Source organism: Balaenoptera musculus, chromosome 2 (genome assembly GCF_009873245.2).
Source record: "Balaenoptera musculus isolate JJ_BM4_2016_0621 chromosome 2, mBalMus1.pri.v3, whole genome shotgun sequence".
NCBI classification, from domain to species: domain Eukaryota; kingdom Metazoa; phylum Chordata; class Mammalia; order Artiodactyla; family Balaenopteridae; genus Balaenoptera; species Balaenoptera musculus.
Window position 1 is genome coordinate 20,507,056 of NC_045786.1, and position 17,050 is coordinate 20,524,105.

A 17,050-nucleotide genomic window follows, 5' to 3' on the forward strand; every position below is an offset into this window, starting at 1 on the left:
ATGGGCATTAGAGCACAGGAATTAGAGTCACAAACTTGGAGTCTCAACTGGTCTCTGCCATTTCCAGGTTATGGCATTTCATGCAGATAACTTAATTTTTTAAAGCTTGTTTCTTTGTAAAATTCGGGGGGGGGGATCATAAATTCACACTTGTTTGTTTATTCAACAAATATTTCTTGAGTGCCTTATTGTACCCATGAGCTTGTGTTAGGTACCTTGTTTTCAACAACAGGAGGGATCAGTCCTTTGAAGTAAAGTACAGGGAGCTATAAAACCTGTCACCAGGGAACCTAACTTGATTGGGAGTGGCAGGGCAAGCTGTCCTGAGGAAGTGGCTGGTAAGACCTGAAGGATGAGGAGGAGATGGCAGGTGGAAAGGGCAAGTGGGAGGGTGGGACACTTTGAGTACGAGAGAGAGCGCGTACACGGTCCCTGAAGAGAATGCTTGTGTGTTAGTTCCCTCCGTGGCACATACGCCACCACTGTTAGTTGTGGAGAGAAGGTAGACTCTTGGCCCCGTGCTCGCATCATCTGAACCAGGTGAGAACAAAGGTGGCTCAGCCTTTGTAGAAAGGGAGTTAGTCTAGATGACTCTCACCTCGCTAGACTGGAGATGAGTCTGCACACTTTGTGTCTACTTTTATAACTCTGGCGCCGATTACTTGATAGTTTTTTTATCTGTTAAGTGGTAAATAAAAGGTTCTTTGATTTCTTTAGAGAGACGCTGTATAATATCAGTATAGTGTTTTTTTTTTAATTTTTAAATTTATTATTTATTTATTATGTTTATTTTTGGCTGTGTTGGGTCTTCGCTTCCGTGCGAGGGCTCTCCCCAGTTGCGGCGAGCGGGGGCCACTCTTCATCACGGCGCGCGGGCCTCTCACTATTGCGGCCTCTCTTGCCGCGGAGCACAGGCTCCAGATGCGCAGGCTCAGCAATTGTGGCTCACGGGCCCAGCCGCTCCGCGGCATGTGGGATCCCCCCAGACCAGGGCCCGAACCCGTGTCCCCCGCATCGGCAGGCAGACTCCCAACCACTGCGCCACCAGGGAAGCCCCTCAGTGTAGTGTTTTGATTTAATTTTGATAGTATTTTCCCTTGGAAGAGCTTAGAGCCCCCCCCCACCCCCCGCTTATTTAAAATATCTCCTCCTCACAAAATGCAAGTAGCAATCCACTGTTAAATTGAAAAAAAAATTAGTAAGTGGCAGGTAGTCTCATTTGCTTATAGGAAGCTCAAGAGTGACTCTGGAGTTTCATATCTTGTTTGGTTAAGTATCTTTGGCTCTAAAGAGATTATTTAGTCATTCTCTGATAGAGGTATATGTTGCACCTGTGTCTTGCTGACATTGCTACTAGTGTAGAAAAAGTTTTAATTTTATCCTGGGATTTCCCTTCACTGAATTAACAAGTGAATTAAAAAATATTAGAGCAATGTTTTTCATGAAATAAGTGAAAGAATATTATTTTAAGCTTCTTAATACATTAATTTTGGTTAGTACTATTATATAGATCAGTAATGGCAAATTAATATTTTATTGTGGAATTAATGCAGCATTTATAAGCCAGTTGGTTCTCTGGATTTTTTGTTCCTGTTTCTTTTTGTTTGGTTTTTGGATGTTTTAATGCTTGTTAGCATATCTGCAGTTACATAAGCAAAGATAAGGTGAAATAAGACTTTGAGAAGTCAGTGACAATGGAAAAAAATGGAATAGATGTGGAGGTTAAAATTTACAAAGTTTAGGTATGTGAGTGGGGGCTAGATATTTCTGTGTATTTTGCTGATGGCTCTTATAAAAATGAATTGGCAGATAATTTGATATTAATGGTTAAATATTAAACATCTCACCTGTTCCATGTTCCTTTTTTCTCTTTCTAGATTTGTTTTGGATTGATTTTAAAAAATAATTATTCCATTTCCTCCTTTTTTATTAGCTTGGGATTATATATTCTTTTACTCTTCCTTTAGTATTTGCCTAAGAAACTCTAATCTTTTCTCTACTTATCAAAGTGTAGCATTAATTGAGACTTTCACCCTTTTTCCAGATAATGTAAGGCCTTTAAAAACATGTAAGTCAATTTCTTTCCTATTTTTTAAACCTATTTCATTGTTATCATGTTTTTAAATGCATATATGTATTATACCCCAAAGACCTATTTCTGTTGTTTTGTACCATTATTATTCAGTTAGACTTACTGCCTTTCTTTTCCTGTATTCCTTCTTGCGATACTGACCTTCCTTCTGAAACAATTTTCCATCTGCCTGCAGAATACCCTGTAGTATTTTCTTTAGAGTGGATTTAGTGTTGAAAAAATTTCAGTCTCTTAGTTTGTCTGAGAATGTTTTTATTTCACCTACATTCTTGAAAGATACATTTTGCTAGGTATAGAATTCTAGATTGGAGATACATACATACATATATTTGTATATTAGTTCTTTGAAGAAGATTATTCTATAATCTTTGTTTCTATTGAGAAGCAGCTGCAGTTTATCACTTTGTTGGTAATTTGTTTCTTTCTCAGGCTATTTTTGAGATTTTCTTTTTGTCTTTCAGATTTCATTTCAGATGATGTCCTCTCCCTCCCCCCCTCCCTCCCTCACCCCCCCCCCCCCTTCCTTTTCTTGCTTGGGCGTATACCTGTTAATGCTGTGATCTGATGTCTTTCATCAGTTTTGGGTAGTTTTCAGCTGTCATCTCTTAAAATATTGCTTTTCCCCATTTCTCATGCTTAATCTTTCTGGGACTTCGGATCCAGTGTTAGGTCTCACTGACCCCTCTGTAGGTCTCACTGACTCCTCTGTGTATTTCACCTGTCTTCTAGGTTTTCTTTTTTTTTTTTTTTAATGGACATTTTCTTCTGGTCTATCTTCCAGTTTACTAAGTTAGTCTTTATCTCTGTCTAATTTGGTCTTAAATGTGTTCATTCTCTGGGTTCTTAATTTTGGTTATTGTATTTTTCATTCTAGAATTTCAGTTTGGTTCTTTTTAAAATCTGCTCTGCCGCTTTTATAGTTACTAATTCCCTATCAAAATGTTCAAGCTTTGCATATATCTCTGTGGACAGAGTAAGCATGTAACTCTGTCCCAGAGTCCTGCAGGTTTTTTCTGTCATCTGGTATTTCTCAAGGAGTCTCATCTCCTTGTACGCCTGCTCATCTTTGATTGTGTACTGTTCATTGTATTTGGAAAATTATTTCTAGAAGTAATTATAGATTTAGATAAGGATTTTTCTGTTGCTTTTGCCAGGCACTTAGGATCACCTTGATCCAAATTGAGATTTTTTTTTAGCATCTGTGCAAAGACTGGTTTAGTTTACTTTTGTGTTATTCTTTCTTCTGGAATTCAGCTTTTCAAAGTCTTATTCCAGAGCAGGGGATGGCTCCCTTGGTGGCTCTTGTACTCTGTCTGACATGTTGTCTTACTAGCTTGCAAGGCTGCCTCAGTGCATTTTAGCCTCTCAGGCACCTCTTTTGATTGGGCAGACATTTCCAGGAGGAAAGAAGCCCCAGGGTACCATGGTCCCCATTTTGGATTCCTCTTCTTAGACTGTGGCTGGTAATTCCTCATTATCTTGTTAGCTCTTTGATTGCCCCACCTCTCCCCACGTTTTAAAAATTAAGGTATAATACACGTATAATAATATGCACTAATCTTAAATGTATACCCTGAAGAATTTTTATAAATGTAATTAAATATATAATCACACCCAGTTTAACGTATAGAATATTTTTGCCACCGCAGAAGGCTCTGTCACACTCCTTCCCAATCCATACCACCTTCCTCCCTTGCCTCAAGTAACAATTACTCAGTTTTCTCTCACCATAGAAGTTTTTTTAGTTTTTCATCAAAATGGTATCATACAATATGTACTCTCTTGTCTGGCTTGTTTCATTCAACATTGTATCGTATCAATGAGATTCAGCTATGTTGTTGCAAGTGGCAGTAGTGTTTCTTTTTTATTGCTCTGCACTTTTTCTAGTTTACTGTGGCCTCAAAAAAAATTGCTTCAAAACTCAGTGACTTAAACAATGACAACATTTATGTTTGTCACAAAACTGCAGTTTGGGTAACGCTTGTCTCTGCTTCATTTAGTTTCAAGTAGGGCGGCTCGAAGGCTGGGCCTAACGTTGTTTGAAGGTTTGCTCCCACAGCTGGTGGTTGATGACAGAGCATCTTACGTGGCCTGAGTTCGTCACTATGTGGTGGCCGGTTCCCAGGGCGGTCGTCCTGCACACGCAGCCCGGGGAGGGGGGGATGTGGAGAGCCAGATGGACGCTAGGTCACCTGTTAGGAACCGACCCAGGTTTAGAGAGAGCAGAAACCTGTTGATGAGAGATGCAAGATTCTGGAAGAACATGTGAGTCGAGAAATATTGCAGTGACTGTTATTGGAAAATACTGTCTGTCATAGTAGTAACCTAACATACGAATGTATCACAATTTATTTCTCCATTCTACTTTTAATAGGCATTTGCACTATTTCCAATTTTGGGCTGTTATAATAAAGCTGCTATGAACATTCTTATACATGTTATTTTGTTGGACATATGGACTCCTTTCTTTTGGAAGTATCCCTAGAAATGGAATTGTTGAGTAATAGGTAGATAAATATTTAGCTCTTGGAGTTACTACCAGTTTTTCAAAGTGGTTGTACCAATTTTTACCCTCTGATATTTTTAATAATTAAAAAATATACTTTATATATACATTTATATATATATATATTTTTTGGTCTAGGTTTTTGTCCTTAAGAAGGTTGGTGTGTAATATGTGGTTTAGCTTTGTCGGAAATGCAGGTCCCTTATTTTGTCTTTTATGTAACTTTCATGTGTTTGTGTTTTACTTTCCCAGCTGATGATTAGTTATTGGAAAATAGAGGCTAAGTAGAATAATGTGGTTGTGAAGTAATAGACTCATTTTGGAAGCAGCATTTTAGAATATGTATTCAAATTAGTTACCATTAGTAGACTACATTAGTTGCTGAAGAGAAATTTCTTTTTAGAAATTGCTTTTTAGGGGTATGAAACCCTATTCATCATCAATTTATATCACATTTTATTATCAGTTTGAATTCTAAGCTCCTTCACCAGACTTGCTTGGGAAATACTTTTCTTTTCTTTTTTTTTTTTTAAAGAAATATGCCCTTCCAGGCATTTCACTATTTTTTTAAAATAAATTTATTTATTTTTTATTTTATTTTATTTATTTTTGGCTGCGTTGGGTCTTCGTTGCTGCGCGCGGGGGCTACTCTTCGTTGCGGTGTGTGGGCTACTCATTGCGGTGGCGTCTCTTGTTTCAGGGCACGGGCTCTAGGCGCACTGGCTTCAGCAGTTGTGGATCCCGGGCTCCAGAGCACAGGCTCAGTAGTTGTGGCGCACGGGCTTAGTTGCTCCGCAGCATGTGGGATCTTCCCGGACCAGGGCTCGAACCCGTGTCCCCTTCATTGGCAGGCGGATTCATAACCACTGTGCCACCAGGGAAGCCCAATATTTTTCTTTTACAAAAACTTTTTCCTACAAAGTTGATGATCTGCCATCACTGAGGATTGCCAAAAGAATATCATCTGGATTCTCCCTTTGAATTTAGGATTACCTTTGATTACTTCACTGTTAGTAGTCATTTTGACTTTCTTCCAAGTGTCCTTTGAATCTGCCATCCCTCCCCCACCTTTTTTAAAACATAACCAACATTTTAGACCAGTTTTTTCCAGCTCATACTTGGTTTATTGCAATAATTTATTGAGTCTACTTATAATGCTGAGGAAGTTAGAATCTTTCTTAGTTATCCATTGATCTAAAATTAGTTTTTAGGTCACAAACCTTACAGTGCTAGAAAGAGAACTTAAAAATTATGTTTCAACTCCTTTATTTTATAATAAGACCAAAAATGGATCCATGCTCATGCATGTGTCAAATATATGAGATATTTAGTTTATGAAAGCATTTTTTTAAAAAATTGACTTCATTTATTTATTTATTTATTTATTTGTTTGTTTGTTTGTTTATGGCTGTGTTGGGTCTTCGTTTCTGTGCGAGGGCTTTCTCCAGTTGCGGCAAGCGGGGGCCACTCTTCATCGCGGTGCGCGGGCCTCTCACTATCGCGGCCTCTCTTGCTGCGGAGCACAGGCTCCAAACGCGCAGGCTCAGCAGTTGTGGCTCACGGGCCTAGCTGCTCCGCGGCATGTGGGATCTTCCCAGACCAGAGCTCGAACCCGTGTCCCCTGCATTGGCAGGCAGATTCTCAACCACTGCGCCACCAGGGAAGCCCGAAAGCATTTTTTTTTTTCATGCATAATCCCTTGACAATCTTGAGTGGTAGCCAGGTTCAAAAAGCTAACTCTCATTTTATGGATAAAGAAACCAAGGCTCAGAGAAGTGAAGTGACTTGATCTACATTCCTAGAGCTGGTTAATGGCAGAGCTGGACCACTTTCATCTTGGACTTGCTGTATGTTGAGTGATTTTCTTACATTCTGCCATCAGCTTGCTGAATTCCAGTTTTACTGACATCCTACGTGAATTTTCCTCTTTTCACCTGTATACATGTACATTTTTTTGCCCATACATTTACTCATTTTAACTCAGTATAGGGCCTTTGCATGAGCTGAAGCCCTTGACTCCCATCTTCTTTAGGATTTTTGTCCTGACTATGTTCTGTTAAAGGCAGGGTGGCTGGGATCAGGTTTGTCTCGATTGCTGTATCTCAAGCCCTTTGAGAAGTTTTTACATGTTGTAGAGCTGACTTAGTATTTATTGAATGGATGGATGGATACATTCTTGTGTTTAGAATCCAACTAGATGTAAATTCCTTAAAGTTGGGCCTGGAATCCTGTCTACTTTTCTTTTTAGTCCTCAGTGTCTGCAGCAGTGCTTATATTATACTTAGCTGTATGTAATTTTTAACTGACTTTTTAAATGAAGCCAGGCCCCTGAAAATCAGAGATACTGTACCCTTCATTTTAGCTTTTATCTGTAGACCTCAGGCATTATGCTTAGTTCTGGTAGGATGTATCAAGTACGTTGGGCAAATGTGACATGTAAGCAAATTATAAGCTGCTTTTGAAAGGCACTGCGTCTCTGTGACTGAGATAGGAAAGGAAGCCTTGGGAAGGACATTTGTTTTCCTGAATACCTAGAAGTTGACGCGTTGACCAGTGTAAAGCTACTAGAATTCGATAAGTCCTTCTGGAAACCTAACTTAAATTCTACCTGTAGAAGGGGAAATCAGACCTGGTTCTTATCTGATGCTTCATTAACATACACGTGTAAACAAACCTAGGAAACCGAAGGATTTCTCATTTTGCCTATCTCCTTCTCTGATCTTATTAGCGGGAAGTACTTTGTTGATTGAGTGAATGGGGTAAATAAACCTTCTACTCTAGCTGTGATAGAAGATTTGCTTTACTTCTCTTGAGCAGGGAAAATACTGAAAGCCATGGGAATTCAGCATTGTGTTTCAGGGGGTGTAAACTGCAGAAAGAGCATTCTTTATAGAAAGCTCAAGAACTGTGAAAGTACAGTGGTGAGACCATCCATGTCAATGAATAATGACTTTAAATATTAACTAAAGTTTTCTTTATCTAGCATGAGAAGACATTACCCTGGAATCTGCCCTGACATATTTATTTGAACTAATGAACTGTGCATCTGAATTAAGAAGGGAAGGTACTAGAATTGCTAGGATGTGAGTTCCACGAGGATGGGGTATTTGTTTTGTTCGTGGCTGTGTATGCAGAGCCTAGAACACTGTCTGGCTCGTAATAGCTGCTCAGTAAATATTTATTGAATGAATAGTAAATTTTTATATTATCTGTTCATTTTAAATTTAAAAATTGAACATTAATCACTTTAAGTATTGGTTTATAAGGCTTTGGGGAAATACATTTAAATTGGTTGAGGCATCATTTCTGATACTTCTTGCTGATTGTGAGAAAGTGGCACAAAGCACATTGGAGAGCATTCATTCACTCACTGTCATTAAGTTTCTTTGCGATGTTTTTTAAATGGATGCATGAGACACCATTACATGTAAATTAACAATTCATTTAGTCAGTCCCTTATTATTGCACATTTAAGTTGTTTATACTTTTTTTTTTTTTTGCTGTTACAAATAATGCTTCAATTAAGACAATTTTCTTAAGCTTTTTCTTGGGATGGTAGTTCAATGCATGGCAATTCAGCAAAACAGGATCTAGGAATTTCTACTAGAAAATGAACTTGTATTATACAGCTGTGAAGGTGAGATCAGAATCTTCAGTGATCAGATAGCTGAGAACAGATGCACAAATGACACAGCTCTTTGGGAAGGCCAGCTGCTTCTGTGTTTGGATAATGTATAATCATCAGTCTTTTCACGTAAATTCCCTCTTGCATTTTGTAGTGGACCTGGCTATCACTTGTATTTGTCTCTTTCTCTTAAAGAATAAGTGAGTCAGGGCTTCCCTGGTGGCGCAGTGGTTAAGAATCCGCCTGCCAAGGCAGGGGACACGGGTTTGAGCCCTGGTCCGGGAAGATCCCACATGCCGCAGAGCAACTAAGCCCGTGTGCCGTAACTACTGAGCCTGCACTCTAGAGCCTGCGAGCCACAACTACTGAAGCCCGCGTGCCACAACTACTGAAGCCCATGCACCTAGAGCCCATGCCCTGCAACAAGAGAAGCCACTGCAATGAGAAGCCTGCACACCGCAACGAAGAGTAGCGCCCACTCACCACAACTAGAGAAAGCCCATGCATAGCAACGAAGACCCAATGCAGCCAAAAATAAATAAAATAAAAAATAAATTAATTAATTAAAAAAAAAGAATGTGTCACTACAACTCTTTCTGCCTCTTAATTATGGCTTAAAGATTATAAATGCATTTAACTCTTTTATACATGTGATTACTTACATATGTTGTCATTTTTATTTATAATCATTTCATTTCTGAATTTTGTTGGAAAAGTTTTGCTTTTTCATATTAAAATATATATTCATACAAAGGACTATATGTAATGTTATGTAAGGTCTAATAGAATGATATTTGTACTGTCCCCTCTCTCAGGTTAAGTGGTAGAATGCTAGCACTACCCTCTTGGCTCACACCTCCCTACAGCTCCTCCTCTCTCTTACTCCTGTCCCCAGAAACTCTGGGATCCAGCGTTCTCTTGCTTTTCTTTATGATCGTATTACATATGTACATGTTCCTAAAAAACATATTGTTAATTTTGCATATTCTTAAACTTTATATAAATAGTATCACTTTGTGTGTGTATACACATATGTATCAGTATTTGTAGTTTTTTATATGTATATATACACACATGTTCACAAATTTAGTGAGTAAAATTTTTTAGTAAAACTAATACCCACAAATTTAATTTGCATTTAAAGTTATTACCTTTGGGCTTCCCTGGTGTCGCAGTGGTTAAGAATCCACCTGCCAGTGTGGAGGACATGGGTTCAATCCCTGGTCCGGGAATATCCCACATGCCGTGGAGCAACTAAGCCCATGCGCCACAACTACTGAGCCGGCGCTCTAGAGCCCGCAAGCCACAACTACTGAAGCCTGCGCACCTAGAGCCCGTGCTCCGCAACAAGAGAAGCCACCGCAATGAGAAGCCCGCGCACCGCAACCAAGAGTAGCCCCCACTCGCTGCAACTAGAGAAAGCCCATGTGCAGCAATGAAGACCCAACACAGCCAAAAATAAATAAATAAATAAATAATAAAAAAGAATATATAAAGTTAATATCTTTCGTCTTGGTATTAGTCATCTTTTGCTGTAATAATGCTGGGTAACAAACTGCTGCAAAATTTCAGTGATGTACAGTGACAGACATTTATTTCCAGCTCACAGGTTTGGCGGTCTCTTCTGTATGTGGCTGGGTTGGCTGGGTTTGGCTAGAACCTATGGGTTGGGTTCAGTTGAGTGCTGGGTATCTCCTCATTCTGGGACCAGCAGTGACTGGCATGCAGTGTCTGAGTACAGGAGAACACAGACAGCACAGTGCTCTTAAAGCCTCCAGTTAGAACTGGCACAGTGTCAGTTCTGCTCACATTCCAGTACATCATGTGGCCGGACCCTCAAATCCATGAGGTGGGGAGTATCCTCCACTCCCAGGGAAGCCACGGCAAGGGCAGCAAGTGATGGAAGACATATGAACAAAAGATAGTGTCTGCCACATCTTCCTCCTGAAAAACAGCATAAGAAACTTGGAATATTTCCATTCCTGTATCTCCCTTCTAGATTACATGCTGCTTTTGCTCAGTATTTTAGGTTTGTTTGTTTTTATACCTCCTAATTTAGAAATTATACCTCTAATATTTGTTTCCATTTACTCATTTTTACAATCCTCTTTTCTCACTATTCTTTCCTGTATTTCAGACCTTCTTTTTGGCATCATTTTCCATCTTTGTGAACTACAGTTTTGGAAGCATCCTTAATGATTACAGTGTACTCCCTCAGTTTAGGTCTGAAATTTTCTTTATTTTGCCCGTTTTCTTGAAAAGATAGTTTAGCTGAGTTGGGTACATAATTATAGCTTAACAGTTATTTTCTCTTAGAACTTTGAAGATATTATTCTATTGTCTTCTGGCTTCCATGGTTGCAGTTGATCAATCAGTTGTCAAGTCTGATTGTTCCTTTGTAAGCAATTTGACTTTTGTTTCTGGTTGGCTTTAAGAACTCCTTGTCATTGATGATTTGCAGTTTCACCGTGATGTCTCTAGGTGTCAATTTCTTTTTTTTTAGAAAAAATTTTTATCTCTTGGAATTTGCTGAACTTGAATCTGTGCAATACTGCTTTTCATCAGTTCAGGAAAATTCTCAGCTATTCTCTTTTTGCATATTGTCTCTCCCTCATTCTTTTTGTTCTCTTTCTAAAATTCCAATTAGATATACATATTAGATGTTTTATTCTATTTTTCATGTCTCTTAATATTCCTTTATTTTTTTAATCTGTCTTGTTGCATTCTGGATCATTTCAGGTCCATCATCTGGTTTGTTAATTCTCTCTTTTTTTTTTTTTTTTTTTTTTTTAGAATTTGCATTTTTTTTTTTAATAAATTTATTTATTTATTTACTTATTTTTGGCTGTGTTAGGTCTTCGTTTCTGTGTGAGGGCTTTCTCTAGTTGTGGCGAGCGGGGGCCACTCTTCATCGCAGTGCGCGGGCCTTTCACTGTCGTGGCCTCTCTCGTTGCGGAGCACAGGCTCCAGACGCGCAGGCTCAGTAGTTGTGGCTCACGGGCCTAGTTGCTCCGCGGCATGTGGGATCTTCCCATACCAGGACTCGAACCCGTGTCCCCTGCATTGGCAGGCAGATTCTCAACCACTGCGCCACCAGGGAAGCCCCTGTTAATTCTCTCTTTAGCAGTATCTAGATTTTTAAAAAAATCTGTTGCCCTCTTTTTTGCTCATATTTTCCATTTCAGTTAGTATTTTGAAACATTAATGTACCTTTTTTTAAAAAATCATGAATTATATACTTATTTCTGTTGTATCTTGCTTATTATCCTTAGTTTTACAATTTGAACTTGTTTTTATGGTAACTTTATCTGTGGAAATTCTTACGAGACCTGAGTTAAGAGTGCTTTCTCCCAGAGAAGAATTGCAATTGAGGACACTGTCAACCCAGGGCCACTTAATTTCTAGGCTTGAGATTTTCACAATGTACAGGTAGTATGGATTTGTACTTGATACCCGTGTGAAGGTTGGTTTTCGTTACAAACTTCCAGGGAATATTCCCCTTCTCCTCCCAAAACACCAATAAGCCTAGACGCAGGGGAGAATTTTCCTCCAGTCTCCGTTTGTGGTAGATTGTTTTTTCATAGTTTATTCTTTTTTATTGAAGATTTAGTTCTTCAGGGACCAGGCTTTAAGTGCTTATCTTTAGTCTGACTTCCCATATTGTGTAGTGTGAAGCTTTTGCTTTGTCCCTTGCATGACTGTTAACACTGAAAGCTCTTGAGCATTATCCAATAGAATTTTCCATGGTAATGGAAACATTATACATCTGTGCTAATATGATAGCTAGTAGTCACCTTTGAAATGTGGCTAGTGTGACAAAGGAACTGAATTTTAAATTTTAGATGCTTTAAATTAATTTAAAATTAAAAAGCTACACGTGGCTAGTGGCTCAGTATTGGACAGTATAGCTTGGTTATGGGGGGTTGTCAGTGCCTCTAGAGCAGTTGCTGGCATCATTGCCCACCTACCACTCTCTATTTGTGCTCCTGTTTACTTTTTTGGCCTCTGAGGACATCTCTTAGTTGCTTGTGAGCTTTGCTATGCATTCAAAAGGATAATTCTTATATTTTTATCAAGCATTTTTAGGTGTCATGTAGCAGAAGGGTTCTCAAGCCATTTGGACACAATAATTGCAGAAAGAGAAGTCTCTTACAGCTTTATTTTATTAGTTAGTGAAGTACTTATCTTGAATGATAAACATTGGAAAGTTCATAGCAGAGTGGTGGGAATTCTTTAAGTAGAAACTGACCATGAAATTAAAAATTATGAGAAAGAATTAATTAAATAATTACTTTGTCCTTATTCTACAAAATTTTTAAAGATGCTAAAAGATAAAAATAGAACTGTGGGTAAAGTTTTTAAAGTCTTACACATCATCTTCAGCTTCTTGGTGTCAGTAAGTATTTTATCTATACAAGAGCTCGTGAATGAAAAAGTATACACGTATTTAGAAGGAAAAATATTTTGAAAATGGATGGAAATAAACCAAATGAGTTTAAGAGATCATAGTGAATGGTGGTATTGGGGGAATAGAAAAGGGTTTTGCATAATCAATGCTAAAAGTATTTGCTTTGCTTCTGGATTTAGCAGGAGCGTGTGTTAGTAATTTAGTTGTAGGGATTTTTAAAAAAAGCTAAATAATGAGTCCTAGCTATTTCTCACGTAGACACTTCTTTTTCTCTTATAGCCAAATATTTTAGGAACATGCAGTTGGTTTTTAATATTTATGAATTAAAAAGTCTAAATTCTTTGTAATTTCTGTTACTTCAGGATTTGCTTACTCTTTCATAGGTAACTGATTCTTTTTTTACATTCGTATTTCTTATTGTAGTAAAATACACATAAGCTTTACCATTTTAACTATTTTAAAGTGTACAGTTCAGGTACATTAAGTACATTCACATTAATGTACAGCCATCACCATTCATCTCCAGAACTTTTTTCATCTTCCCAAAATGAAACTCTTTACCCATTAAACACTAACTCCCCATTTTCTGTTCCTCCAGCCCCTGGCAACCACCATTCAACTTTCTGTCTGTGTGAATTTGACTTCTCTAGGTCCCTCATATATGTGAAATCATAGAGTACTTGTCCTATTATGACTTGCTTATTTCACTTTGCATAATATCTTCAAGATTAAATTTGATTTTTAAAAATTATAATTTGTGATGAGATTAAAAATGGAGATTACATTAGCTTTTAGTAGAGATTGGGAATCTTTGTGTATTTTCTTTGTAGAAGTTATTGTACAATGAAATAAATTAATGTTAATTTGATCTCCAGACAGAATATTATTAGAAACAATAGAATGTGCTACTGTATGTTGTGGTTTATAATTCTATTAAAGTTTTAAAATAATTAAAAGTGGGACTGTTGAGCTACTTTTAGAATAGATGATCTGGTGTTATAAAACCAGAAATCCTTTTAAATACTTCCATAGGTTTTAACTGACTAAAAGTGACAGGAGGGACTTCTCTAGTGGCACAGTGGATAAGACTCTGCACTCCCAATGCAGGGGGCCCGGGTTTGATTCCTGGTCGGGGAACTAGATCCCACATGCGTGCCACAACTAAGAGTTCGCGTGCCACAACTAAGGAGGCCATGTGCCGCAACTAAGGAGCCGGCAAGCTGCAACTAAGGAGCCTGTGAGTCACAACTAAGGAGCACACCTGCCGCAACCAAGACCCAGTGCAACCAAATAAATAAAATAAAATAAATATTAAAAAAAAAAGTGACAGGAATTATTTTTAGGTCATGTTTAGTGCCTGCAGTAAAGAAAAGGATATGGTGGAGTTTCTTTCCTTTAACTGGACCTTGAGTTCCCTGTCAGGATGGGTGTCAGCAGGCCTAAGGAGGCCTGCTGTAGCCTTACCACTTGTGCATATCAAGTGTTATCACAAAAGTTGGAGGAGCCACTTGAAAGAACCCATAGTAGGTTAGCATGAGGATAAATTCTTTGCTGAAAATAAACAGCAGTGGCTCAAGTTCCTGGAAAGTGCGTTGAAAGGCCAGATTTTGCAGAAATATCCCAATAATGCCTTTTACATGAAACTCTGGATTTAAGACAGTACTCTTTCCCTCTTAGATGGTGTGAAAAACAACAAGTAAGATTTTTCTTCTTTCTTCTTCGTATGTCCAGGTGGTAGCATTTTGAGGAGGAGGAAGGGAATCTGAAAGTTTTATCATTTGTGCTTCTGGACTGCCTCATTGCTGAAAAGAATTGGTAACCACCTACTTGGGGATGGAGGGTCTGCATTTCAAAGCTGTGATTAGCATAAAGAATCTTGAACATAGGACTTCAGTTATAAGTAATTTAAAAATATGTTTTCTAAGAACTACTCCATGACATTAATTCCAACTCATGCATTGTTGCATATTTGTCAAGTACATTTATCACCTCAGATAGTAAGGTTATAAATCCAGTGTTTATAAGTTTTATTATCCTGGCTTTTTTGAGGTTACTGTTTTTAGTGCTGAGAAAACTCCTAATATCTGAGGAACCTCAATCCTTGAATAAGTTTTTATTTGGCAGTTTATAACTGTGGGTAGGAGGGGTGCACGACTTAGTACAAAGTGCTTTGATGTTGCCATGTAGGAATTTTAAATTAAGATAAAAAACTTGATATAAGCATGAACAAAGAGAGAAGTCCCTGGGCAGAGAGAGGACCCCACAGGTGTGAGCGAGCTGTGTGTGAGCTCCCGGGGCCCCTGTGAGTGGGTAGTCTCCTCTGTGTCTCTGCTACACGGGGCCCCGTCCTCGGCCACCTGTCAGTGCACTCCTCGGGGCAGCGTGCGCCACCTCCTAGTCTCCTGGCCGGGAAACAAGTCTAATAGACTCGGTGAAGCGCCAGGAAGAAAGTGTATTCATGGTGAGAACCTTTCGTCACGTGGATTATGTGTTGTTTTAGATTTTTCCCTACAGCTTCTCGTTTTCTTTGGGATAATTGGGTTATCTGGAAATGGAAATCATTTAATAGTATCCACTGCAAGATGAAGAGGAGGGCGTGTGGGGTTGGGGCCAGGTGATTATGCGGTAGCCCGGCGAAGATAGGCCACTGCTAATTACAGCATGTGGACCCTGCTGGGTGTCCAGAATTTCCATTCGGTGAATTTATCCTTCTTTTGTATATTACACAGTATGAGTAGAGATGTTTTATAGATGGGGCAAGCATTATTTCTTCAAAAAATGGTTCCTGAACTGAAATCTGTTTCAGAAGCAGAGGTCCTTAGTATTATGCTATTTTCTTAATTGATCTAGAAAGTAATCTCCGCCTCTGGTGATTGCGAGAAGTAGCTTATCAGTTTATGAAGGCAGCTACACATGACTTAGCACAAGTGTAAATTTTGTATCGAATCTGATGTTACCTTATTTGTGGAGTTTCATATATTAGGTTTGGGGAGGCATTTGTGCATCCGTGGTTTTGTTTAAATGTAGCATTAGTATTACTTTATGCCTCATTTTCTTTAATATATTATCAAGAGAGGAAGATTTATCATGGAAATCTTCGCAAAGGGTTAAGTTTGTATTTATAATAATGCAGGATGATGCTATATGTTATACTCAAAAGAACCAAATACAAAATTTTGTATGTAGTATTTTATAAAGTGTATTTTTAAAATATGTACAGAAAGTTCCTGGGAAGGAAATATGCCCGACATGATCGGGTAGGTGTAGTGGCATTGTACTGTGAGAGAATTTTTTTCTTTCTACTTTGCTGCTGTTTCTAGCTTTTTAAAACAATGAAACCATATTACTTTTATAGTGAGGAAAATGCCCATTATAAGGGAAAGTCTATAGCAATAACTTTGGTAATCTTTATTTGATGGTGTATATAACTCACTTATGGGCAGTCAGAATACATTTAGCAGGTGTGATGTGCTTAATTTACTCCAAGTGGAGTGCTTTCTTCCTATGACTTATTTATGTGGGGGTGGGATGGGGAGGGACTGAAGACAAAGGTCACCTGTTAATAAGTTTCTGTGTGGTAACTCCTTTAGACATACTTTTGCTTTTGAGGTAATGGCTTACTGAAAAAGGAAAATAGGAGCAGAATCATGATATTCCAAAGATTGGTAATTTTTTATATTTAGATGACGTCAGGAGGTTCTTCCTTTTAGAAAACTTTAAACACTGACCTTTAGAAAATATGATTTCTTTCTCTTTGTTTTCTGACCAGGACATGTATTCCTCTGAGAAACGTTGGACAGCAGATTTGGGTGTAGTGCCTGATCGGGACCACGAACAAAGACATCTCCAGTCATGGGTAAGTGTCCTTCCTTCTGTGTATCATCTCAGTCCTCTCAGGAGCATCTGCGGTGTTGTACTTAAAGAAAAAATTTGTTACTGAGCAGATTGGAATTATGTCACTTCATCAGAGATTGGATAATCTGGTTCAGCCCGATACTGTGCACTTGCCTCTATTTAAACAAGGAGACTGATGTTTGATTTTATTGTAAGAAGTTAGATGTGGTGAGGATATCTGTGTCATTAGCTTCTTGGCTGGTTTAGTTCTACTATCTAAACTTTTCTATTGACTAGCCATTGGAAAATGACTTTTTGGAAATATGAAGAGGGAAAAAAATTGCAGTTGACCATAATTAGCAGAGGTTTTATTGTGTGAAATTTAATCATTGGGTAACATAGGTTAATATTATATTTAAGCAAAAAAAAGAAAGAAATCTCTTTATCAATGTCTTTGATGGATCAAGGAACCAAGTCTATCCTATAGACCTATCTTTTGATATAGATTTTATCTTCTCAGTTGTGAGGGGATGGTATATGTAATATTTTCTGTCATTCCTTTCCACTTCTGTTTGTGAACAGGAG

At 38.3% G+C, this 17,050-nt stretch overlaps 1 protein-coding gene across 7 annotated transcripts in view; it reads left to right on the forward strand.

Moving 5' to 3' along the window:
* USP6NL (USP6 N-terminal like) overlaps positions 1-17,050 on the forward strand; it is a 170,001-nt gene that overhangs the window by 2,479 nt on the left and 150,472 nt on the right. For all 7 annotated transcript variants that reach the window (XR_005018710.1, XR_005018711.1, XR_005018709.1 and 4 more), the window contains exon 2: positions 16,401-16,487. Coding sequence is in view for 3 of the 7 variants with exons in the window: in XM_036842761.1 (XP_036698656.1) it covers positions 16,484-16,487 (4 nt within the window). In the remaining 4 variants the exon portion in view is untranslated. The remainder of the gene's footprint in view (positions 1-16,400; positions 16,488-17,050) is intronic.